We start from the raw sequence: 25,201 nt of genomic DNA, 5'->3' as shown, positions 1-25,201 counted from the left end.
CTACCAAAGGTGACTGGTCTGGTCACCTCAATAAGCAGGGTTCCACAGCTAGGTGTCAAGCTACATGTCTGAGAAAAAACAGGCCCCTGTTGGCCCCTGCACCAGCCTTTTCTGCTTGCTTCTTCTTTTTTTTTTTTTTTTTTTTTATAAAAAGGAAACACTGACAAAACCATAGGATAAGAGGGGTATAACTCCACACAATTCCCATAACCAGAACTCTGTATCCCCTCACCTTCCCTGACAGCTTTCCTATTCTTTAACCCTCTGGGAGTATAAACCCAAGGTCATTGTGGGATACAGAAGGTGGAAGGGCCGGATTCTGTCATTGCTTCCCAGCTGAACATGGGCATTGACAGGTTGATCATACTCCCAGCCTGCCTCTCTCTTTCCCTAGTAGGACAGGGTTCTGGGAAATTGGAGCTCCAGGACACTTTAGTTCTGCTTGCTTCTTAATTCATTCATTCCTGTGTAACTTCCTTCCTATGAGTCATACATAGCTACTGCTATATTACATTATTATTTTTATTGTTAATTTCTTTTTGCCTCCATTTATTGCTAGGGCTCAGTGCCTGCGCTACATATCCATCACTCCTGGCAGCTGTTTTTTCATTTCCCCCTTTTTTTTTTCTATTTTATTCAATAGGACAGAAAGAAATTGAGAGGGAAGGGAGAGACAGAGAGGAAAAGAAAGAGAGAGACACCTGCAGACCTGCTTTCCCACTCAAGTAGTGACCTTGCTGCAGGTAGGGAGCAGGAACCAGAACCTGGGTCCTCTCACAGGTCCTTGCACATGGTACTATGTATACTTAACCAGATGCCCAGCCAAAAAATAGAAATAAGGCTTTAAAAACCTTATTTTTTGAAGTATTTAATTACAGCCTGAAGGTGGCATAGGGGGTAAAGCAATGGGCTCTCAAACATGAGGTCGTAGGTCAATCCCTGGCACAGCATAGGCCAGAGTGAGGCTCTGGTTCACTCCCTCTCACTAAATAAATAAATAAATAAATAAATGTTAAAGAGCTTAGTTGGGTGAGACTTCAACTCAAAGGTTTCTCATTCTCAGCTTCAAGGTTCCTGTTTACACCGTCAATGTATGTAAAAAAGCCAGTCCCATGTAAGAAAGGCTCTATTATGTCTCCCAACTCATCCCCCCCCCCGCCTCCTTCTCCTTATTCCTTATTTTATACACATTGAAAAAGGAGGGAGGGAGGGAGAGTGGGAAAAAGAGAGAAAAAGAGAAAGGGAAAGAGAAAGGGAAAGAGAAAGAGAGAGGAAGAGAGAGAAAGGGAAAGAGAAAGAGAAAGAGACAGAGACAGAGAGAGTCAGAGACAGAGACAGAGAAAGGGAAAGGGAAAGGGAAAGGGAAAGGGAAAGGGAAAGAGAAAGAGAAAGAGAAAGAGAAAGAGAAAGAGAAAGAGCAAGAGAAAGAGAAAGAGAGGCATCTACAAACCTACTTCTGCTCGTGAAGCTTCTCCCCTGCAGGCTGAGGGCAGCAGAGGCTTAAACTTGGGTTCTTGTGCATGGTAACATGTTTGCTTAACTGGGTGCACAATGTCTTTTGACACAATCCCTCTACAATGTCTTTTGACACAATCTACTCACAACCAGAATAGAAAAAACCATGATGTCTCTCTTTCTTGTTTTTTTTTAATTTTACTAATAACTTAGTGTTGATTTATAAAATTATAATATAACAAGGGAATAATTATGCACAGTTCCCATCACCAGAATTCTGTATCCCCATTCCCTCCATCAGAAGATATGGGTTTACTATTATTTCTATAACTATCTTTCTAGATCTATATATATTAGCCCTTTAAAAGTCTTTTTCTAATCTTTATTTATTTGTTGGTTAAGCCAGAAGTCATGAGGGAAAGGGGAGACAGAGAAGGAAAGAGACAGAGAGACAACTGCAACACTACTTCACCACTTAACAAAGCTTTCCCCCTGTAGGTGGGGACTGCGGGCTAGAACTTCAGTCCTTGTGCATTGCAACATGTGCACTCAATCAGATGTATCACCACCCAGTTGCCACCACCCCCCCCTATTTTTTCCCTATGATCCTGCTTTCTCTTCCTTTCTAAGTCACACCTACACTTATTACTACTTCTGAATGTCCTTCTTTTTTCCTCTTCTCTCTCCAGGTCTTAATGGAGTTGTAGTTCAGAGCCCCCAGGTAGTCTTTCCCTATGATTTCTCCCCATCTGGAAGTATAGACCAAGTTTCTTTATGGGGTACAGAAGGTGGGAGTCCTGACTTCTATAATTGTTTTCCACTGAACATGGGTGTTGGCAGGTGGATCCATACCTCCATCCTATTTCCATCTTTCCCTAATGGGTAAGGCTCTGGAGAGGTTCGGTTCAGAGCACACTGGTGAGGTCAACTGCCCAGTGAACCATGATGTCTCTCCAAGTATTTAACTTGCCCTTCCACCAATGAGGAAACTCACCCTATTTTTTCAGGGCTCTTTTTCCACATAAGTCTCATTTACTCTTCCATTTCTTTGTCTCAGAAGTTTTACTGCCTATTGTGGTGAAATTTCAGTGTTGTGTATAACTGGTGGAAGCACCCAGTGGCACATCATGGCCTGTGTGACTCTGGCTGGTCTGACAAGAGGACCCCAGAATCTTTTCACACTCAAAATAACCCGTCTAATCATCCACTACTTTCAGAGCCAGAGGCACAGTTGTACAGCTCTGTCTAGCCACCAGGATAAGCAGGTGGCCTCACTGGTTAGCTTGTGTCTTCTCTGAACTGCACAGGACATGACCTTCTTTTCAGCTACCTGAGCCAAACTGAAACCCCTGGAACCAGTCCTTTAGCAAAGGAATACATTCAACTATGGGTAAAATGTAGCCAGGTCTCAAAAGAGCGTTCTTTTCCACACTGTGTTCTATGGCTTTGTCATAATCCTCAAGCTCAGTCTCCTGGGGACCACTCTCTTGTCAAATATCTTCCTCAAATGTGATGCCCAAAATAGCACTTGGTACCTCAGGTACAAAATGATTTCATTATTCAGGATGAGGAAACACTCTCCCTTCATAAATTATGATCAAGGACATCCTACCATTCCTTTTTCATAATGCAGACAAGGCTTTTGATCTACCAAGGGCTTCCTCTGGGGAGAAGGGGAAGGGGGGTTCTCTTCCTACCTAATTTGCTTATGAAAAATATTCTATTAGATTTCAACTTTAATTCATTTAGCAATGAAAAAACTCAAATGAGCCCAACCAGCATATTTGATTTGTCTCAAAAAGAGAGAACTGCTCTGGAAGAACAAAGTTAAATTAAAATAAGTGACTCTCTTCAGGTCTGGAACATGAATTTCTTCCCCCAAAGAACTTCTTCATGTCTATGACACCAATGAGAGAGTCCACCTTATGGAAGCACAATTAGGGACTACGGTCTGGAGCCTGGTGGTCACAAAGACACACAGTCCTTCCTGTAGACACATTTACTCAACTTCCCGTCTCCACAGAGCTTTCGACTGACTATACTAAAGAATCAGTGGACTCGCATAGGGATGGAGGGAGAGGTGGAATGATACCTCCTGTTGGGGAACATTCATATCAAATGCCCTCAAGATCAGAATTACTATTTAACCCAGTACCTGAAAGGCTGTTTCCAGTAAGCTATCTGCATATGTCTCAAACATAGTTGGTTTATTGGGCAAAATCCCGTGGGCAGCAACAGCTCTGGAACATGTCTTAATTTGCATATGGGAGAAGAATATCAGTAAATGACTGATAAGCTACAGTCATTCATATGCTGAGTTTAAGTCTGCCATTTTTAGATTCAGTTTCCACACCCTAAGTTTTAAGCCCTTTAATCATTTACCCCATTGTTTATTCTGCTTCCGGCCTGAACTTATCCCTTTGTATCTGGAATTCCTGGTGTTCTGTCAGCCTTGTTAATAAAAGGACCCTGGGCCTGAAGGAAGAGCTTTTGCTGGGCCTCACTTACTCCTACAGTGGTAGGCTCAGTAAAAGTCATCTCCAGGCTCTCAGTCAGACTAAAAACTCTCGGCTTACTGGGTCATCTTTCCAGTGTTCTGTGTCTCTGGCCAGGACAAGCTGACAACCTCACTGTCGACTCGAATGCCACTTACCGTTTTTACAGATGGGGCAGCACTGGTCGGGCTCATACACAGGGTCCACACACTCTGTCTGAGGACACGCTGACACCGTGCACAGCACCTCCCCACTGGCTTCACAGCGACACCTCTCGCAAGGAGATACCTGAAATACAAGCTCATGGTCAATAGCCAGTCTCCTGCCAATAGCCAGTCTCCTGCCAGCTGAATCCTCATAAGTCACATCTTTTTATCTCACACCATCCACCCAGTGCTCTGGGAAGACCTCCAAGTGTTTAGCATAATACAGAGCTAGAGTAATAATAGCTCACCTGGTGGGGTGCCTGCACAGCATGCATTTGACCCAGGTTTAAGCCCATGAGCTACATGGGAGGTGCAATAGCCCCAAAGCTTCCTTTGCTACTGTGGTGTCTCTGCTTCTCTCTGTCTTTCTGACTTAATGAAAAAGAAACCTAAAACAGTGAAATGCACATGGCTGAGAGGCTCCAGCTCCAACATAAATAAAGAAAACTAAACTAAAAAGCTCAGTAGTGGTCAAAGAGTCACATGAGACCCTCAACTCCAGTACCTCTCTCTCTCTCTCTCTCTCTCTCTCTCTCAGCTCCAACTAGAGTTGCTGGCTTTTAGTGGCCTGAATTTTTTAGCTCCTTCAAATGTTTTCTATTTGAGGGAAGATTTCCATTTCTTTAAAAATTAAATGAATAGTACAGCATATTGAATTCTGGACCAAGGCACTTATACTGCAGAAGAATCTCTTTTGTACAGCTCTGTCAAGTGGTGCCTGATTGAGCTGGGGGGGGGGGGAGGCTCCCAAATTTGAGCTAAGAACAGAGAAGAGGCAGGAAAGAGAGAGAAAGGGAGAGAAGAGAAGGGAAGGGGACAAGGACAGTGAAGAGAGGCTGAAGCTCCCCCTTAGAGCCAGAAACCTCATCAGGACCAGTGTAAAATGACCTCACTGAGCTGTCACAACTTTAAACCCACTTGTACAAGACTCAAGCCCTGTTTCCTCCTTAGGAAATGGAAACTCAGAGGTATCAAGCAACTTGCCAAGGATGGACCGTGGCTCCTGACTCCAAAAAATCCCTGGAGGTTCTTTTCCTCTAAGGCCATCCATCACCCACTGTTACAGAGACTTCCTATGCATTGGATTCCTGCCTCTCTGTACTTTCCATATACTGGCCAAGAGCCTACCTTTCTGGTTCATCATTCCATTCAAGTGTAACATCAATAACCATTCCAGGAAAAAAAAAAAAAAAACAAGCCAAAAAAAAAAAAAAACTGTACTTGGCAACTGAATTCTCCCATAGTTACTCATGCATGGTGCAGTGTAGGTGACTCTCCTTGCCTAAAACATCACCCAAGAGTGACTTTTCATCAGGGTTGCCCAGGACAAAGCATAACCAGCAGCCCAAGCTGTGTGGTAGGAAAGTTTTCAAAGGCAATGGGTTTAGAGTAGGGCACCAAAGTAAAAACCTCTGGGTGGAGGGTGAGGGTGGATGTTCAGCTTTACTGGGGGTGGGGGGAAGGGGGAAGTGGGGCACAGAATTTTGGTGGTGGGAATGGTGTTAATATACACTCCTATTAACTTATAGTCTCACAAATTACTATTCAATTTATAAGAGAGGGGGAAAATGGATCAAATGTCTCAAACTTTTTGTTGCATAGACCATAGCTCTGAGTATATGTTCCTTTAGTCTAAGCACTTAAGACTTCAAATTAGTAATCTGATTGAATTTTAACAGTGGACTCAAATTGTTAATACATTTCTAATAATGTATTAACAATTTTGAAATATTAAATCTCCTAAAAGCTTAGGCCAGGAAGAACAAGAGCAACTGGCGGTGTTCCTTTATAAGACACAGCTACAAGTAAATAGCATAAAAGGTCATAAATTATTCTGTATGCTACAGAAAATCCTAACAATGGGATTTTTAAAGTTAACCCTATTGCCAAATAATTTGTTTATAGCTATAACTATCTATTGCTTTCTTAAACCCTAAGACAGCAGGAACCTTCCCCTTTCTCTATAAAGCCCATCTTTTTCCAGTCCTGAAACCTCTAGGGCTAGGCTCACTTTCCTGCATGCTTCTCCCAATTCATATCAATTGATACTGCACCTGCTGATTCCAACCTAATCAATGCAACCAGTACCACTTTGGCATGTTTCACTTTGGACTGCATCCAGAGATGTCAGGCGTGCGATGTGAGCCTACCATCTTCATTACTCTGGTGGAACATTTCCTAGCTCACAAATTCATTCCAGGTGGTACTCAAAACCTAGCTATAGTCCAGGGTCCATGAGATGGGGCATAAATACGTATATACAGAAGTTGGGGAAAAACATAACCCTTAAAGCAAAAGTGCACAGTAGTTTGCAGTGAGTCAATAAATGTAGCAAGCAAGCAGAAGACCTAAAAATACACGATAAAGTACCTAATCAAACAGTTTCTACTTAGACCTAGACACCCTCCTCACCTTGCCTTCTATTCAATGTCCCTCAATCACTCTAAAGCTAACCTTGTCAGACAAAGTAAGGACTACAAAAGTTGAATAAGGGCAAGAGACCAGCATACTTTAATGATGACTCTTTAATCACTACCAGGCCACCTCATCACCTGGGGCCCTAGTCAGGGAATCTTGGGATTCCCACAGAGACATGATGGGCCTAAACCTCTAACAGATCACTCTCACCACTGTCACTGGTAATCTCCATCAGGAACAACATAATGGACCCCTCTGTGGGCCTCTATCAGACCTGGCCCTCAATGTGAATCAACAATGGTAGGGAATGTTCCATTCTCTGAAGGGAGGTTAGATAGCATACTCTGCCTATCACCCAAGGATGATAGGTCCTGAAATTATCGCAGCCTGGATTGTTCCTAGCCATGACCAAGAAATGTGAGCTCAGACCTATAGGAATGCAAAGGTTACATAGGCTCCTGGGGTGAATATAGGCCCCTGATCAAATAGATGGGGTTTACAGTTAACAATATTAATATACTTTCCCCATATTTGGGAGCTACTCTCTTCCCTGATCCAGCTTTCTGGTCCTTTCTCGAACCATGACACCATCCCCCCCAGACAATAGCTTAGATCACCAGCATACAAGATGTCAGGTGCAGGCAAAAACTATTTGGGTCATGGGCCCCTTGGAATATACCTAAAATAGCTTTTTCCAAAATGGAGACTCTAAATCTCCATCCACAATATTCTTGCCTTTAGGTTCATGATTAGTCAACAATTTGTTTTGCTTTCTATCTTAACTCTTTTTCAGCCACCAGGTTCCAGATGATACCATGATGCCAACCTGAATTTCCATGGCAGACAACCCCCCTATGTGTCCTAGAGCCCCACCTCTCCAGATCCCAGCCCCACTAGGGAAAGAAAAAAGAGAGAGGCTGGGAGTATGGATCAACCTGGCCATGTTCATCAGGGAAGCAATTACAGAAGCCAAACCTTCCACCTTCTGCACCCTATAATGACCTTAGGTCCATACTCCTAGAGGTATAAAGAATAGGAAAGCTCTGCACAGCAAAAGAAACCACTACTCAAACCAAGAAACCCCTCACAGAATGGGAGATCTTTACATGTCATACATCAGAAAAGAGGCTATTAACCAGAATATATAAAGAGCTTACAAAACTCAATAACAAGAAAACAACCCCATCCAAAAATGGGGGGGAGGACATGGATAGAATATTCACCACAGAAGAGACCCAAAAGGCTGAGAAACACATGAAAAAATGCTCCATGTCTTTGTCAGAGAAATACAAATAAAGACAACAATGAGATACCACTTCATTCCTGTGAGATTGTTATACATCATAAAAGGTAACAGCAGCAAATGCTGGAGAGGTTGTGGGCTCAAAGGAACCCTCCTGCACTGCTGGTGGGAATGTAAATTGGTCCAGCCTCTGTGGAGAATAGTCTGGAGAACTCTCAGAAGGCTAGAAATGGACCTACCCTATGATCCTGCAATTCCTCTCCTGGGGATATATCCTAAGGAACCCAACACACACATCCAAAAAGATCTGTGTACAGATGTTCTTAGCAGCACAATTTGTAATAGCCACAACCTGGAAGCAACCCAGGTGTCCAACAACAGATGAATGGCTGAGCAAGTTGTGGTATATATACACAATGGAATACTACTCAGCTATAAAAAATGGTGAGGTCACCGTCTTCAGCCGATCTTGGATGGACCTTGAAAAATTCATATTAAGTGAAATAAGTCAGAAACAGAAGGATGAATACGGGATGATCTCACTTTCAGGCAGAAGTTGAAAAACAAGATCAGAAGAGAAAACGCAAGTAGAACCTGAACTGGAATTGGTGTACTGCACCAAAGTAAAAGACTCTGGGGTGTGTGTGGGTTGGGGGTGGGGGGATACAGGTCCAAAAAGGATGACAGAGGACCTAAAGAAGGTTATATTGTTAAATGGAAAACTGGGAAATGTTATGCATGTACAGACTATTGTATTTACTGTTGAATGTAAAACATTAATTCCCCCAATAAAGACATTTTAAAAAAAAGAATAGGAAAGCTATCAGGGGAGGAGATGGGATATAGAGTTCCAATGGTAGGTATTGTATGCAATTGTACTCCTCTTATCCTATGGTCTTGTCCATGTTTCCATTTTATAAATAAAACTTAAAAATGGGGAGGGGGCTAGGGAGACAGCATAGTGGCTCTGCAAAAAACCTTCATGCCTGACCATCTGAAATTCTAGGGTCAATATTCAGCATCACCATCAGCCAGAGCTGAGCAGGGATATAATAAAAATTAATAGACAAACAAACACAAACCAATAAATACAAACACTTATATAATATATAATAAAAATTTAAAAGTAAAATAAGACAAGATCAAAAGTGAGACTAGCATAGTGTTATTGCAGAAGACATTAATGCCTGAGACTCCAAGGTCCCCGGTTCAATTCCCAGCACTACCATAAGCCAGAATTGTGTAGAGGTATGGTTAAATAATAATTAATGATGATGATAATGATGAATGACATGGTAGGGTCCTTGGGATAGACAGATCACCAGTTAGGGTCCTGCCTTGCTACGTGTGCAAACACAGGTTCAAGTCTACCACCTAGAAGGTATTATAGTCCCAGGGAAAAGTTCTGTTTCTCCATCTCTCTTTTTCTACCAGAATGACAGGGAAAAAGAAAAAAAGAAAGAAAAAAAAACTGCCTGGAGTGGTAAAAGTGCAGATGCACAGGAGGCCCTGCCTCTTGAGAAATAAAATGTAAAATTAATGACCTTGAGATGCCAGAGACTCGGTTCCCTGCACAAAAAGGCTCCAGGGAACCATTAAACCTAGTGGATTAGACTCGGAAGCCAGGCCTCTTGCTCCAGAGGTGAGATCTTTCCCTTCCCAAGTGCAGTGTGATCAAGGAGGAAGGAGGGGAGCTCCTGGGGCATGTGCTCAAGAAAGGGGTTCAGTCTGCCAATGCCCAGCTGTATGCCATCCTTCAGGGGGCATTGAACAGCTTCAGCTCTGGGAAGCAAGTAAGCATGGTCCTTTGTCTACTCCCTGTGCTCCAGGAAAACAGTAGAGGTGCAGCAGTCAGTCAGGAGGCCCCCAGGCAGAGCTGTCTGAAGAGGGAGCAGGCTCATCAAGGAGCACTGGCCTGGAAACACTCCCTGTTGCCGCTGGGCCTCACACAGCCTGCAAAGCCATTTTCTCTAAGGATGTGCAACTTTATCAGAAATGTGCTGGGCTGTATTTTACACTTAATATTTAGAAACCCTATTCCACAACTTGCAGAGTTCCTCCACCTTGGTGGCTGGAGTGATATATCCCCTCAAACCCTTCCTCCTGCCCCCCTGCTGTGTCCTTGTGCTTCTGAGGCTCAGCCAAGCCCTGAGGGTGGTACACGAATTAGGTCATTTCCCTGCAAGGACACCGCAACCACTGTGGGCCCTACCTGTGCCAAGGTCCTTAGGGTGGTGACAGGTCCTGACAGTTTGATGTCAGAATTCCTCACCTGATAAACAGGGTTCCTGATCCAAGCCACATGATTCCATTTCTCTAGTCCCCTTTTGGTGCCTTGACCCCAGAGGCCCTAGTAATCCTTATCCCCAACTCACAGAGATCCTAAGATACCTCCTGGGACACTCTTCCACTCCTGAACTCTGACCCCAGTCTCTGCCTAGTTTCAGGCTGTAAACTTGTGGTCAGAAATAATGCCACATCCCCACCTAGGAAGCTCCCTTACACCAGCCTAAAGAGCCCATTGGATGGTGACTTGTCTAGGCCTCCCACATGCTAACCTCAGTCAAGTGTCCAAAGATGGTCACTCCTACTGAATGGCCCTGGGATGAGGCTTCTGTGTCCTTGGTGAAGCCACCATTAATCCAACACCAGTAAATCAGGCAGGGCCCTCTGCTAAGTTAGGCCATTCTCCCCCTACCTACCACTTCCTCAAAGAGCAAGGAGATGATGTCAGAAATGTTACTAAGAACCAGACAGTGGCACACCTGGCTAAGTGCATGTTACCATGAGCAAGGACCTGGGTTCAAGACCTTGGTCCCCATCTTCAGGGGAAAAGCTTCACAAGTGGTGTAACAGTGCTGCAGATTTCTCTGCCTCTCTCCCTCTGTCTCAATGACTTTTTGTATTATCAAATAAAACACATAGATTTTGGGGCTTGGTGCCTGAGTTATGAATCCACTGCCCCTGTGGCCATTTTTTTTTTTTTTGATAGGACAGAGAGAAATTCAGAGGGAGGGGAAGATAGGGAGAGAAAAAGAGAGACACCTGCATACCTGCTTCACCACTTATGAAGCTGCCCCCTGCAGGTGGGGAGCCAGAGGCTGGAACCAGGATCCTTGTGTGGGTGTTTGCACTTTGTACTATGTGCACTTAACCCAGTGTACCACCACCGCCTGGTTTCCCTGAATTAGAAAAGAAAGAAAGAAAGAAAGAAAGAAAGGGAGAGAGAAAGGGAAAGAGAATGAAAGAAAGAAAGAAAGAAAGAAAGAAAGAAAGAAAGAAAGAAAGAAAGAAAGAAAGAAGGAAAGAAGGAAAGAAGGAAGAAAGGAGGGAAGAAATGTTATAGGGGCCCAACGGTGGCACAACCAGTTAAAGACCCAGATCACCATGCACAAGGACCCAGGTTTGAGATCCCACTCCTCACCTACAGGAGGGAAACTTCAGGAGCAGTGAAGCAGGCCTGCAGGTGTTTTTCTTTCTCTTTCTTTCTCTCTCTTTCTCATTCTCCCCCACCCCTCTCAGCTTCTCTCTGTCCTATATAATAAAATGGAAAGAAAGGAAAAAATGATTTCTGGGAACAGTGGATTTGTAGTGCTGACACTGAGCCCTATCAAAACCCTGGTGGCAATCAAAAAAGAGAAAGTTACTAAGTTCAAAGTCACAGCTACTCACACAAGACCCAAGCTATCCACATGCACTGGACACTTGGCCCATGAAGATGTGTTCTTGCCTTCAGCATTGCTGCCTCTCAGCATTGCTGCATCCTACGGAGGCAAGTTCTCAGGGAACCACTCCCAGTCTCTCATTTTGCACCTTCCCTCCCATCAAGCACAGCTCTGTCTGATGGCCAAGGGACAGTTACTTTGTGTGAGAACAGCTTCTGTTCAGGCTCACCCACGAGGAGAGTTTGGGTCCTCTTCTGCTCATCCTGAGGGAGCAGTGAGGAATAGAAAGGGCTTGGATCAGAGTTATCAGGACCCATCTGACCTCAAAGGCAGCAGTGATGCAGTGATTTAGTCATCCCAGCAGCCACATGTGTGGCTGGAAACCCACCCAGGAGGTAGCAGGTGCAGACAGCCCCCTCCAGCCCCAAGGATGCTGATTTAAGATCATCCAGACCTTCCAGGCTGCTGTTCCAACTCTAATGAGCTTTGAGTCTGAGCACTTCAAGTTCAAAGGTCCTCATTTACCAGCTCAAGCACCAAGCTGCTGTCTGTCAACCCAGTGTCCAATGTCCTCCATGAGACTAAGGTAAATAAGTATGCCAATGCATTACTATATAGTATGCGAGCAACATGAATCTCCACCTGTCATTTCTGTAGTCAAATAGAATGAGATATCCTATGGAACAAACGGTGGCACATCTGTTAAGAATGTGCATGTTGGGAGTCAGGCAGCAGTGTAGTGGGTTAAGCGCACGTGGTACAAAGCCCAAGGATCAACTTAAGGATCCCGGTTCGAGCCCCCAGCTCCCGTCTGCAAGGGAGTTGCTTCATAGGCATTGAAGCAGGTCTTCAGGTGTTTACCTTTCTCTCCACCCCCCCGTCTGTTTTCCCCTCCTCTCTCCATTTCTCTCAGTCCTATCCAACAACGACGACATCAATAACAACAACAATAAAAAAAGAGAAAGTATTAAAGAATGTTCATGTTATTGATGGCAGAGGAGGACTTAGTGGAGATTAGATTGTTATGTGGAAAAGTGGGAAATGGTATGTGTGTACAAACTATTGTATTTTACTGTCAACTGCAAACCATTAATCCCCCATAAAGTAATTAAAAAAGAGAGATGAGAAATTATTCTCTCTCCTTCTCCCTCTCTCTCTTTTCCCTCTCTGTTTCTTTCTGTCTATATCCAATAAATAATCAAATAAATAAATAAATAAGACAAACTTTTCTCTTATTCTAAAGTCATTCATTCCCCAAAGAACTTTAAGGGTAGACTAACTTTTGAATAATGATACCTCCCACTGGTAAAGAACAACCTATTTTTTATCCAGCATGCCTACAACAGGACTGCTATACTTTCAATGGCCTTGCAGTTACAAATCCACATTTTGTATATAGAGAACTTAGGCATCTGAAGAAGAGAGTCTCTCTTATGGAACCACCACTTATTATGTGCCCAGAGTAGTCAAAAACTGAGCTGGGTTAGAAGAACATAGTCTCTTGGAGTTGGAAGTAATAATAAAGACAAACTCTGTATCATTGATTCATCCAGTCCAACCCTAAAGTCAGATACGTTAGCACCAGCAAGGTGGGGACATAAATGGTCACAGGGAATGATGGAAGGATGAAAGAATGGGGGCACTGAACCAGCTTCCAGCTGAAGGTGGAATTCTCCCTCCACACAGTTTTTCTGTTTGTTTTTGACACCAAGATTATCACTAGGTCTCAGTGTCTGCACGAAGACTCCACCATTCCCAGTGGCCATCTTGTTCTTCCTTTGCAGATAAGGAGGGACCAGAAGAGAGAGAGACACAGACCCACATTCACAAGTCCACCACTTAGGAAGCTTCCCCCACTCCTGCAAGTGGGATAGGGGCAGGGTTTGAACCTGGGTCCTCACACACAGTAATGTGTGCACTCTACTGAGTGTACCACCACTGTGCACAAAGTGTTTAGTCACCAGAGCAGCTCCACCCTACAAAATACAGCTCTTTAAAGGAAGTTTCAGAAGCATACTCTCAGACATGAGGCAGAATAGTGAAAAACAGGCACATCTTGGCATGTTTTCAATTAAGCAACTATGAACACAATGCAAAAGTCAGAGGCTAAAAGAAAGATAGTTTGATGGTAATTGAAGCAGAATGTATTCAAAATGAGCAAGATACTTATACTGTTCAGTAATTATATATATTGACATCATTTGTACATAGGCAGAGAAGATTATAAAACAAACACTGACTCTTTTGAAAACAATCAAGTGTGAATAGGTCTTCATATATGGCATTACTGTAAACACAGAGAAGAGCACTATGAGCCAACAGACCCCAACACAGACCTTTCTCAAATAAACCAGCTCAGCATCTGCTCTCCACTTCTCTCTTCCTCCCAGCCAAGAGGTGAAGATAACACAATGCATAGTCTCTGGTTTGCGGGGCCACATGAGAACAGCCAAGCTCTAGAGAAAGGTAATTCTGAGGGGGTCATAATAGAAAGTGGGGGTTCAAGCCCCTGGATCTCACCTACAGAGGGAAAGCTTCATGAATGCTAAGGCAGTACTGTAGATCTCTCTCTCACTCTCTCTCCCTCTCCCTCTCTCTCTCTCTCTCTCTCCCTCCTTCCCTCCTTCCTTTTATTTAAGTTTCTTGTTTATTTTCATTTATTTTTAATTATATTTCATTTTATTTTATTGGCTAGAGACAGAGAAGGAGGGGATATAGAAGAGAAAGATGCATGTGCATCCTTGCTTCACCATTTTCGAAGTCCTCCCCCCCTGCACACACACATCGAAGATAGGCACCAGGGACTTGAACCTGGTACACATTCTAACAAGTACATGCAAACACCTGGCCCCCAACTCTCCTTACTTTCTTAATTCTTCTCTGTCCTAGCAAATAATAAAGGAAAAATGGCTTCCAGAAGCAGCAGGTTTGTTGTGCAGACATCAAGTCCCAGTGGCAACTCATAAAAATAAATTAAAGGCTCCTCAGCTCAGGGGTTAGAGCACTGGTCTTGTAAAAATGAATTAAAAATCATGGTAGAAAACAGGAGATATCTTCAGTGGAACAGACCTGAAATACTGAGCAGTTCCCCACCTCCAGCAAAAAGAAAAAAAAAAGATATTCTAGAGTACTCCAAAGATAGATATATTCCCTCACACTGTAAGTTGGCAAGGACAAATGTTTTCAGCCATCAGTGGCTGTGGGTAGTATAGAATTAGAATTGTTCTAGAACTAAAGGTCCCTGTAACAGTGTTAGTGCCTCTCGGTTTGGCTTTGCACAATTTAACTGGTGGGTCCTTATTCTGAAGACCTCAAATTAAGAAGCACAGACTAAAATCATTACAAGCAGTTTTCCCCTTGGCCCTGGATGGCAGGCAGCCTCCCAAAGTCACTGTCACCATTTGGTCACCAGATGGCAGAAGCATCCTTTCCAGCTGCTGATTCTGTCTTTTCTCAGAGCTTCCAGCCTTTGGCTTGTTAGCAAGCCGCACGGAGAGGGAAGCTGCTGAGTATCACTCAAGTCTGAAAACCAGGAAGCTGTGGTATTCAGAGCCAGGCACAGGACACAAGAGTGAGCCTCCTCAGGTTTGCCTCCTGAGGAGTGAAAGCCCCTACACAGGCCTTCCGAACTGCCAGGAGTCTACAGAGCAGGTCAAGCTTCAGCCTACACTTGGAATCTGGCAGGAGTTTCAGGAACCTACTCACAATGGCCTCCCTGACCCCCTGTGAAAAGTCCGGACAAAGTGAGGAGATGGTTCACCTGATGGAGTGCACACTTTACCCCATGCTCTAGGGGACCTGGGTTCGAGCTTCCAGCCACCACAGTGGAGCACCTGCATAGAAGAGGCTTCATCAGGGAGTCAGGCAGTAGTGCAGCGGGTTAAGTGCACTGGCACAAAGTGCAAGGATGGGCATGAGGATCCCAGTTCAAGCCCCCAGCTCCCCACCTGCAGGGGAGTAGCTTCACAAGCATTGAAGCAGGTCTGCAGGTGTCTATCTTTCTCTCCCCCTCTCTGACTTCCTATCCTCTATCCATTTCTCTCTGTCCTGTCCAACAATGATGACATCAGTAGCAACAAAAATAATCACAACAACAATAAATAAAAAAAAAACAAGGGCAACAAAAGATAAAATAAATAAATATATATTTTAAAAGAAGAGGCTTCATCAGTGGAGGAGTGGCACTATCTCTCCTTCTCTGTCTCTCTATTCCTCTCTGTCTCCCATGATTTAAAAAGATAAAGTAAAATACAGAATTCCACTGACAGCAGAGAAGTCCTGTGGGCATGAGCCCCAGCAATGATTCTGGTGGCAAAGAGAAGGAAAAAAATGCTGTGCTGGGACCAGGCCAGACGGTGGCACACCTGTGGTTAAGTGCACACAGTGTGCAAAGGCCTGAGTTCAAGCCCTGATTCCCACCTGCAAGGGGAAAGCCCCAAGTTTCTTTATAGCATCACTCCAAACTCCGAGATAATAAGCAGGCAGACATGGAGCCAGGGTGTTCGTATTTGCATAAAAAGAAACATACGCTTGGCACAAACCAGCAGCAGGGTTAGCTGAAAGCCAGCACCCAGCAGACCCTTCCCTGTGCCAGGCAGAGGATTTCAGAAGAAAGTCAACACTGGAAGCAACCTGACCAGAGACAATAGATGAGAGGCTGGGACAAAAGAGTGTCCATATCCATCTCTATCACTGGCAAGAGTGTATATTGGCCCAAACCTTGTGGAAAATAAAGCCTGGAAATTTCTCAGAACACTAGAAGTGGATCTACCCTATGACATAGCAATTTCTCTCCTGGGGACTGACCCAAAGGAAACTTAAACACCTATTAGAAAAGATCTGTGTACACTTATGTTTAAAAGAGCACAAATTGTAATAGCTGAAACTTAGAAACAAACAGATGTCCACTGACAGATGAGTGGATAAGAAAGTTGTGATATGTATTATTCAGCTATGAAGACTGATAAATTCACCTTCTCTACCTCATCTGGGATAGAAATTAAAGGCATCATGTTAAGTGTGAAGAAGAAAAAAAAAGACAAATGATGTCACAGGTGGAACTTAAGAAATAAAGACAGAGAAGGAAAATATAAAGCAAGACATGGACTGTGTGGAGTATAAGGCACCAAAGCAAAGGACTCTAGAGGAAGTGGGGAGGGGAGTACCGAAGAGAACCTTGGGTACTGGTGCACAGTGGTGGGAAAGGGCCAAAGCTGGAGAAATGCAGACTAAAACCACATTGAGATTCCACCTCACACCTGAGAGCATGGGCTCCATTAATAAAACAGGAGTAGACAAGTGTTGGAGAGGATGTGGAGAGAGGAACTTTACTACACTGCTGGTGGGAATGTAAATTGGTATAACCACTCTGGAGAACAGTATGGAGAATCCTTAACAAGTACAATCCTTAAACAAATACAAATGGAAATGGCACATGACCCAGCAATTCCACTACTAGGCATACACCCAAAAGATGTAATAATGGGTTTGAAGTGATATAAGCACCCACAAGTTTATAGTGGCTTTATTCACAATAGCAAAAGTCTGGAAATAACCAAAATGTCCTTTGGTAGATGACTGGATAAAAACAGTTATAGGACGTATACTCAACAGAATATTATACAGCAATAAATAGGGATGGTTTTGTGTCCTTTGGGATAAAATGGATGAAATTGGAAATTATGCTCAGTGAAGCAAGTAAGGAGGCAAGGGACAACTACAGAATGATTTCACTCATATACAAAACATAAACAATTGATCATACAAATGTAAAAATAAATGTCAACCAATTTTCAAGACTGTGAGAACTGTAGTGGTATCCATCGATATGGGGATGGGGGACAGAGATGGAGTAGTGAAATAAAGGCAAAAAGAAAAAAGAGAGAAAGGAAGAAAGGAAGGGAGGGATAAAGGAAGGAAGGGAAGGAGGAAGAAAAGGGGGAAGAGGGAGGAGTGAGTGAGGGAGGGAGGGAAAAGAAAAGGGCCTAAGCTATAGGTGAGAGTACTCTGCAAAGAACTTTCAGGGAAAGATGGGAGGTTGTACCCATGTGTCAGTAACTGTACTGTACACCCCCCATAAAATTATTTTTAAAAAAGAAGGCCCCTAAAACCCAAGGCATTATTGACCTGCCCCAGCAGTGAGTAGCTGGGACCCCACCCCACTTTGGGGTAAAGGGGATGGGGTCAATTTTCCCTCTTAATCCCTTTAGAATTTTTTAAATGTTTGTGCTTATATTTAAGTTGCTCTTCTAAATAAACTTACTATTAATTCTCCTTCTAATAAATATCCCTAAAATGCTGATGGTCTCTGTGTTTACTGGCCATTTTTGTGTATGGGTAAATATTTTGTAATATGACAGAGAAATATGGCCCCCTCTAAAAAAATAGGGAGCTATACACATTACCTAATTATAAAATTAAATTTTTTAAACTTCTGGTTCCTCATCTGAAAGTCTATTGTCACAGTGGCCCTAGGCATCTTAATGCAGTGACTCCAGATTGCTACAGTCGAATGCACAAGAACAAATACCACCACCACCCCAACCCTCCTGTCTGGCCAAACACCTGCTCCATGGCTATGTCTTCAATTGCCCACTGGTCTTCTCCTCCCACATGCCCCCGACAAAAGTCAGGACGTAAGCTAGAATCCTGGAGCCCCTACAAAACATTCCTTCACAGCAAATAGCAAAGAGCCCTGAGTCTCCTACAGGAGGAGCCCATACAGTAGCAGAAACCTCTGCTTCCTGCTCCCTTCAGAAAAGATGTTTTTGTTCTCTGTCTTTCCATTCTCTGTCAGAGAATGGATTTGCACACAAAGGGACTTAATTAAGAAGAGTCCCCAGAAGCTGTCAGCTTCCAGTCTCATCTAAAGAAGAAAACAATTCCACCTACCACACAACAGATTAACAGAAGAAGTCTGGCAGTCCAGCCCAGCATGGCTTTGTTCTCAGACTCCAAAGAGTAACTTCCGCCTTCCCTGTGGTAGAGCTTTAGGTGGGACCCTCTGGCTAAGAATGTCTTACAAATCATTTTGTGAATAATTTCCTCAGATCATGCAGGAACTGATGGGAGAGGGGGGATGTTGAACACAGTGTGTTGTTATTTGGCAGCAAACAACTGAATAGCTAAGATGAAAATGAGGAAGACTTTTCTTCTGGTTAAAGATCCAGATCTGGAGAGCATTCTGGAAATATACAATCTGACATGATACACAGATGCACATGCCACAAAATTGTTAAGATGGAGGGCAGCTTAGTGAAAGCAATTATGCTAAAGGAAAAAAGGGGGGGTCAGGTGGTAGTGCAGCGTGTTAAGGGCACATGGCGCAAAGCATAAGGACTGGTGGAAGGACCCTGGTTCTAGCCCCCAGCTCCCCACCCACAGGGGGGTCGCTTCACAGGTGGTGAAGCAGGTCTGCAGGTGTCTATCTTTCTCTCCCCTCTTCTCTGTCTTCCCCTCCTCTCTCCATTTCTCTCTGTCCTATCCAACAACGAACAGCATCAACAACAACAATAATAACCACAACAAGGCTACAACAACAAGGGCAACAAAAGCCTGGAAAAAATGGCCTCCAGGAGCAGTGGATTCATGGTACAAGCACTGAGCCCCAGCAATAACCCTGGAGGCAAAAAAAGGAATAAGGGGGACAGCATTTTTCCCCCATTCTGAAAGTTTGCCGTAACTTATCTCAACAATGAATTGGCAAGAGAGCATGATTATCCAGGTAAGTTAGACTTTATTGAAGACAAAACATGTTAGGAGAGAAAGAAAGAGGAGAGAGAGAGAAAAGAAGGAGGAGGAGAAAAGCAAGGGGCCTGAAAACTGACATATAGCTAACATGGTGGTCCAGGGAGAAAGAGTGTGCCCCCAAAGTTTCACCCCCTTTAAAGCCTAAGGCCCCACCTACACCTGCAACCACTCCCATTTGATGGGCCTAGACCTCTAATAAAACCCACTCTCCATTGTTACTGGTCATCTCCATCAGGAACAACATAATAGACCCCTTTGTGGGCCCCCATAGGACCTTACTCTCAATGTGAATCAACAATGGTAGAGAATGTTCCATCCTCTGAAGGGAGGATGGACAACATACTCAATGCTACACCTGAGGAAGATGGGTCCTGACATTGAGCAGCTTGGAATGTTACTACTCATGACCACAGAATGTGAGCTCAGATCTACAGGGATGCAGAGGTCACATAGGATCATCCTAAGCTGAATATGGGCCCCAGTTCAAATTGATGGGGTTTACAATTAACAATATTTATACACTTTTCCCATATTTGGGAGCTACTCTCTTCCTTGATCCAGCTTTCTAGCCTTTTCCAGCCATGACATCTTCTCACCCAGACAATAACATGGGCCCACATACATATCAGATGTCAGGCTCAGGGAGAAAAAAAACAACAACAAAAACTAGTGTAATCATGGGCCCTTTGAAATATAACTAAAATAAGCCTACTAGGTATCTACAAAAGATACCCCCAAATCTCCATCTGCAATATTCCAGCCCTTAGGTTCATGATTAGTCAACAATGTGTTTGGCTTTATATGTTAACTCTTCTTTCAGCCACCAGGTTCCAGATGCTACCATGTTGCCAATCAGACCTCCCTGGGCAGATGACCCCATCAATGTGTCCTGGAGTTCTGCTTCCCCAGAGCCCTGTCCCACTAGGGAAAGAGAGACATACTGGGAGTATGGATTGACCTTCCAATGCCCATGTTTAGTAAGGAAGCAATTACAGAAGCCAGACCTTCCACCTTCTGAACCTCATAATGATCCTGAGTCCATACTTTCAGAGGGATAAAGAGTAGGAAAGCTATCAGGGAGGGGATGGGATATGGAGTTGTGGTGGTGGGAATTGTGTGAAGTTATACCCCTGTTATCCTATGGTTTTGTCAGTGGTTTCCATTTTATAAATAAAAATTAAAAAAAAAAAGAAACTCAACACAATATAACTATTTTCCCTCTAAAAGTAATTACCAAGATTGCATGGGGGAAGAGAGAATTTTATTTCCATTTCTGAATGGGTGGTGTGGCATCATAGGCAATAAGAAAGGACTGAGGCAGGAACTAGTGAAATAGCTCACTTGAACTGTGCGCTGCTTTGCCATGTGAGTGAACCAGATTCTATACTGGCCCTACTGCACTGAGGGAAGCTTTAGTGCTGTGATCTCTTCTACTTCATTGTAAAAAAAAAAGACTAAGGCAAGAAGGTGGTCTACTTCACCATAGTTTGGGGACAGAAGTGTATCTACAAGCTAAATTTGCATGACAGACTTTCACTTCATAGTTGAAGTAAAAAGGCCATTGCCTGTGAGACATCTATGTGAGATGATAAAGAATGTCTCCAGAATGACTCACATTACCTTACATATCTCCTGGGGCAGAAGACCCATTCATTGTGAGTGAGAGGAAATGTAAAATGAGAGACAAAAGCTCCTTGGCATGTGTTTGAGAGAGCAGCCAGACCTTTTATGGGGGGTGGGGGGGTCTGAGAAGATGGGAGAGAAATTCTCTAACTGCCCTCTGTTTAGCTCCAGGCTGAACAGAAAATCTCCCTCCAGCTTTTTCCACAGGAGGTAGGGGTCAGTCAGTGTACTTATAAGAAAGAAGACCTACCCAGCAAATCCTCTCCTGAGGACACATCCATGGGAAACAGGCACACCCATCTGAAGTGATCTACTTACACCTATGGTCAGAGCAGAAAAATTTGTAAAAGTTCAAACTTGGAAGCAACCCAGATGTCCAACAACAGATAAGTGGTTAAGAAACTTGGAGTTTTGATACATAATGTAATACTATCCAACTGTTAAAAATGATTAAATCGGGAGTCGGGCAGTAGTGCAGCGGGTTAAGCAAAGCACAAGGACCTGCTTAAGGATCCAGGTTCAAGCACCCTCCCCCCCCCCACCTGCAGGGGAGTCACTTCACAGGTGGTAAAGCAGTTCTGCAGGAATCTATCTTTCTCTCCCCCTCTCTGTCTTCCCTTCCTCTCTCCATTTCTCTCTGCCCTATCCAACAATGAACAATATCGACATCAACAACAATAACAGTAATAACCACAACAAGGCTACAACAACAAGGGCAACAAAAGGGGGAGGGGTGGCCTCCAGGCACAGTGGATTCACGGTGCAGGCACTGAGCCCCAACAATAAGCTGGGTGAAATAATTTCCTTTGCCTCATTTTAGATGGAGCTTAAAGGAATTATGGTAAGACAGTCCAAAATGAGGTTGAATACCAGATGATCAATATGCAATATGAGTTTCACTCATAGGTGAAACTCAAGAAAAAGAGAAAGGAAAAACAAAGTGAAACTTGGACCAGGAGTGTGGTGTTTTGTTAGCAAAAGACTATGGGGAAGGAGTGAAGGGAGAGGAATCTTTGAGGTCCTGACACATTAACAATGGGAAAGGGCCTAAATTAGGGGTGAGAGTGTTCTGCAGACAGTTATCATGAGAGGAGGAGTCAAACTCTTGTGTCAACAACTGTACTGGAAGTCATTATCCTCCCCCAATAAAATGTAAAAAAAAAAAATTTAAGAGAGCAAATTCTTCTGCAATAGATGTCTATACACTATAAATTATTGTCAATAAAATGACATGCTGAGATAAAAAGAAGAAGAATGGTTTATTTTTATAGCAGTGACACAACATTGACTGGGCATGATCACTCGCCTAATGTAGACTGGAAAGAGAACAGAAAAAGGTTCTCTGAAACATTTTGTTAAAGTTGAACTCGTCTTAAAAAAAAAAAAAAGATGGAATGGGCAGAGGACAGTGGAGATAGCATACTGATTCTACAAAGGACTTTCATGCCTGAGGCTCTGAAGCATGAAATTCAGGTTCAATGCCCTAAATCACCATAAGCCAGAGCTGAGCAGTGCTCTGGAGAAGATAAAAGAAAATAAATAAATAGAAAAGGAAAGAAAAAAAGCTGTCAAAATAGCTCACTTGGAATTGGGAGCTGCTGCTTTGGTTCTAGTCTAGCCCTAACTGCACTGAAAAAAGTTTCAGTGTTGTGGTCTCTCTCACTCTTTCATTGTGGAGGGAGGGAGGGAGGGAAGGAAGGAGAGAGGGGGGGGGGGAGAGAGAGAATGTGTGTGCATACACACACATGCATATACCCAAGGGGGGGTCTAAACACTTCAGGTTTAATTAGAGTGGAGAATCAAAGATAATCTTTTAGGGGAAATAAAGAAACACAAAGCATGCATTTTACTTAATGTGTAATGACTCAAATTAAACGTCTTCCAGAGAAAAGACTTTTAAAAGATGGATGTGAGGGTGTGGCACAGTGACTGCTTTGCCTCTAGGATCACACATTCAAATTCTCAGGTGGGGCTCGGCAAATGTACTGCTTTGCCATGTGCACAACCCAGGTAGGTTTGAGTGCAGCCCCCACTGCACTGAAGGAAGTTTCAATAAGGTTGTCTGTGCTTTCACTGTCCATCCACCTCTTTGTCTCTCATCAATCAGTCAATCAATTTCTTTATCTGAAAGTCATCCTAGAACTATGAAGCCCTGATAATCTGATGATGACAAAAAAAAAAAAAAAAAAAAAAAAAAAAAAAAAAAACACCACTTCTCAGAGTCCTTTCTCAAGTAGGCAAACTAGGTGGGGAGCTAAGCAGCTGTAGGGAGTGGTGGGGACTGCAACAAACTGGCAGAATGCAGGTATGTGTCTTCTTCCGAGCACAGATAGACACATAAACCAAAGTGAACAGGACCCTGCTGTAGCCTTTAGGCAGGTTCATTAGAAATAGCCGAAGAAAACACTGCCCTGAAGCAAAGAGTAATAAAGACAGCCAGGCAGCTTCTCTGTGCTTTGCCTAAGGCTGTCAAAGTTGCAGGAACAGGGTCCAAATCACCCATGGACACTTCTCTGTTGCCACCTGCCTGCACTCAGAGCATAGGCAGCTTATTTTCTTGGCTTTCTGGAGGCCAGGGGAACCCAGAAGGGACCTTTGCTCTCATGGAAGAAACAAACACCCGCTTAGACAGGCTGAAAAGCATACTCTAGGTCACTGCATGCCTTGCTCTGCCTTGGATATGTTTCCTTTCTTTTTTCCCTTTTACTGGGGTGGGGAGGTAATGGTTTACAGTAAGTACAGTTGATACATGGGTACAATTTCTGATCTTACCACAATAGGTGAGTACAAAACACTCTCACCCCCACCTCCATGCACCAGAAAGTGAAAGCTCCCCACTTCCACCCTGCTCACCAGAGTCCTTTGCTTTGGTGTAATACACCAAACCTAGTCCAAGTTCTGCTTTATGTTTCCTTTTCTGGTCTTATTTCTCAGATTCTGTCCATGAGTGAGATCATCTCATATTTACTCTCCTCTTTCTGGCTTATGTCACTTCAAATGATTTCTTCAAGCTCCCCCCAAGATGAGGTGAAGAAGCTGAATTCATTCTTAATAGCTAAATAGCATTCCATTGTGTATATATACAACTTTCTTAGCCACTCACCTGTCGTTGAACACCTAGGTGCTTCCAAATTTGGGTTATTACAAATTGTACTGGTATGAACAGAGGAATACACAGGTCTCTTTGGATAGATGTGTTTGATTCCTTAGGATTTAGCTCATTCACTCTAACATTCCAACAGGGATGAACTGCCAGCAAGTGGTGACAAATCATGCTCAGAGTAGCACTGCTTCACAGGACAAGGGCACCCCCACCACAGTCCAGGGCAACTTTGAACCCTGAGGTTCAAACCCTGGTATGAGAACTGAGATTCTGTTGTGACAGTTGCTGGCTGAGGTCCTGCTTCCTCTGAGCATAGCTGTCAGCAATGCAGGAGTCTCAATGAATGTGGAGTTAGTGTTCTGGATGCCCTAACAAGAGCCAATGAAGATGAGGGAAAGGCTTGCTGAAAAGCAGATTGTTTGTCTTATCCGAGTCTCTTTTCAAACAGAGAAAGAGAAGAGGGAGTGGGTAGAGGAAAGACATTGTAAACATAATTCTAAAGAGAATTTGTAAGTTAAATTAAAAAAAGGGGGGGGGGGAATCATTGCAGCAAACCATTAAGGGCCTAGGCTGAAGATGTGTGTTTTGCAGAAAATTGAGAATTTTTATACTTGTAGCAACAACTATATTTATTGTAAATCATTAATTGCCAATTTTTTAAACGAAGTTAAAAAAAATATACAACACCCCAGATTTCATTTACTTCTCTGGGTTTTATTTATCTGTTTACCAGAGTACTGCTCAGCTCTGGTTTATGGTAGTGTGGGGATTGAACCTGGTGCCTTTGTACAGTCTCCCCACCCATTTTCAGCAGTCTTCTACAAGGAGACATTTGGGGCTATAGGGCTTCCATAATTTCCAGGTGAAACTGGGGCTTATGGTGTCTGAAGCAAAAGCCATTTCTGCCATCTCTGGATATATATATGCACAGCCACATGGAGTATTTATATTAGTTTGTTTGGTTTTTGAAATATTTTATTCATTTATTGGATAGAGACAGAGATAAATCAAAAGGTTCACTGTTTATGAAGCTTCCCTCCTGCAGCTGGGAACCAGGGGCTTGAACTTGGGTCCTTGTGCATGGTTAACACATGTGTTCTGCTGGGTAAGCCACCACTTGGCTTGACAGTTTTAATTTTAATCCTCTAGCTCTATATCTTTTTGTAAGAGGTCCCAGAGCCCTGGGCAGGTGCCTGACATCACCCTTCACTGCAGATTCCACAGACACTCCATGTGTTGGCCGC

General features: G+C 43.5%; 1 protein-coding gene across 2 annotated transcripts in view; it reads right to left on the bottom strand.

The window, feature by feature from the left end:
- Positions 1-4,047: 4,047 nt before the first annotated feature.
- Positions 4,048-25,201, bottom strand: part of LOC103118015 (brorin) — a 32,668-nt gene continuing 11,514 nt past the window's right edge. Inside the window, exon 3 of one of the 2 annotated variants that reach the window (XM_060184734.1) lies at positions 4,048-4,238. In XM_060184734.1, coding sequence (XP_060040717.1) covers positions 4,083-4,238 — 156 coding nt within the window. In that variant the 3' untranslated portion in view covers positions 4,048-4,082. The remainder of the gene's footprint in view (positions 4,239-25,201) is intronic. The other variant, XM_060184733.1, reaches the window with a different exon arrangement.

The sequence above is a fragment of the Erinaceus europaeus genome, unplaced genomic scaffold (assembly GCF_950295315.1).
Source record: "Erinaceus europaeus unplaced genomic scaffold, mEriEur2.1 scaffold_515, whole genome shotgun sequence".
Lineage (NCBI taxonomy): Eukaryota > Metazoa > Chordata > Mammalia > Eulipotyphla > Erinaceidae > Erinaceus > Erinaceus europaeus.
Note: the sequence above shows the minus strand (reverse complement) of the source record. Positions and strands in the feature narration are given on the sequence as shown.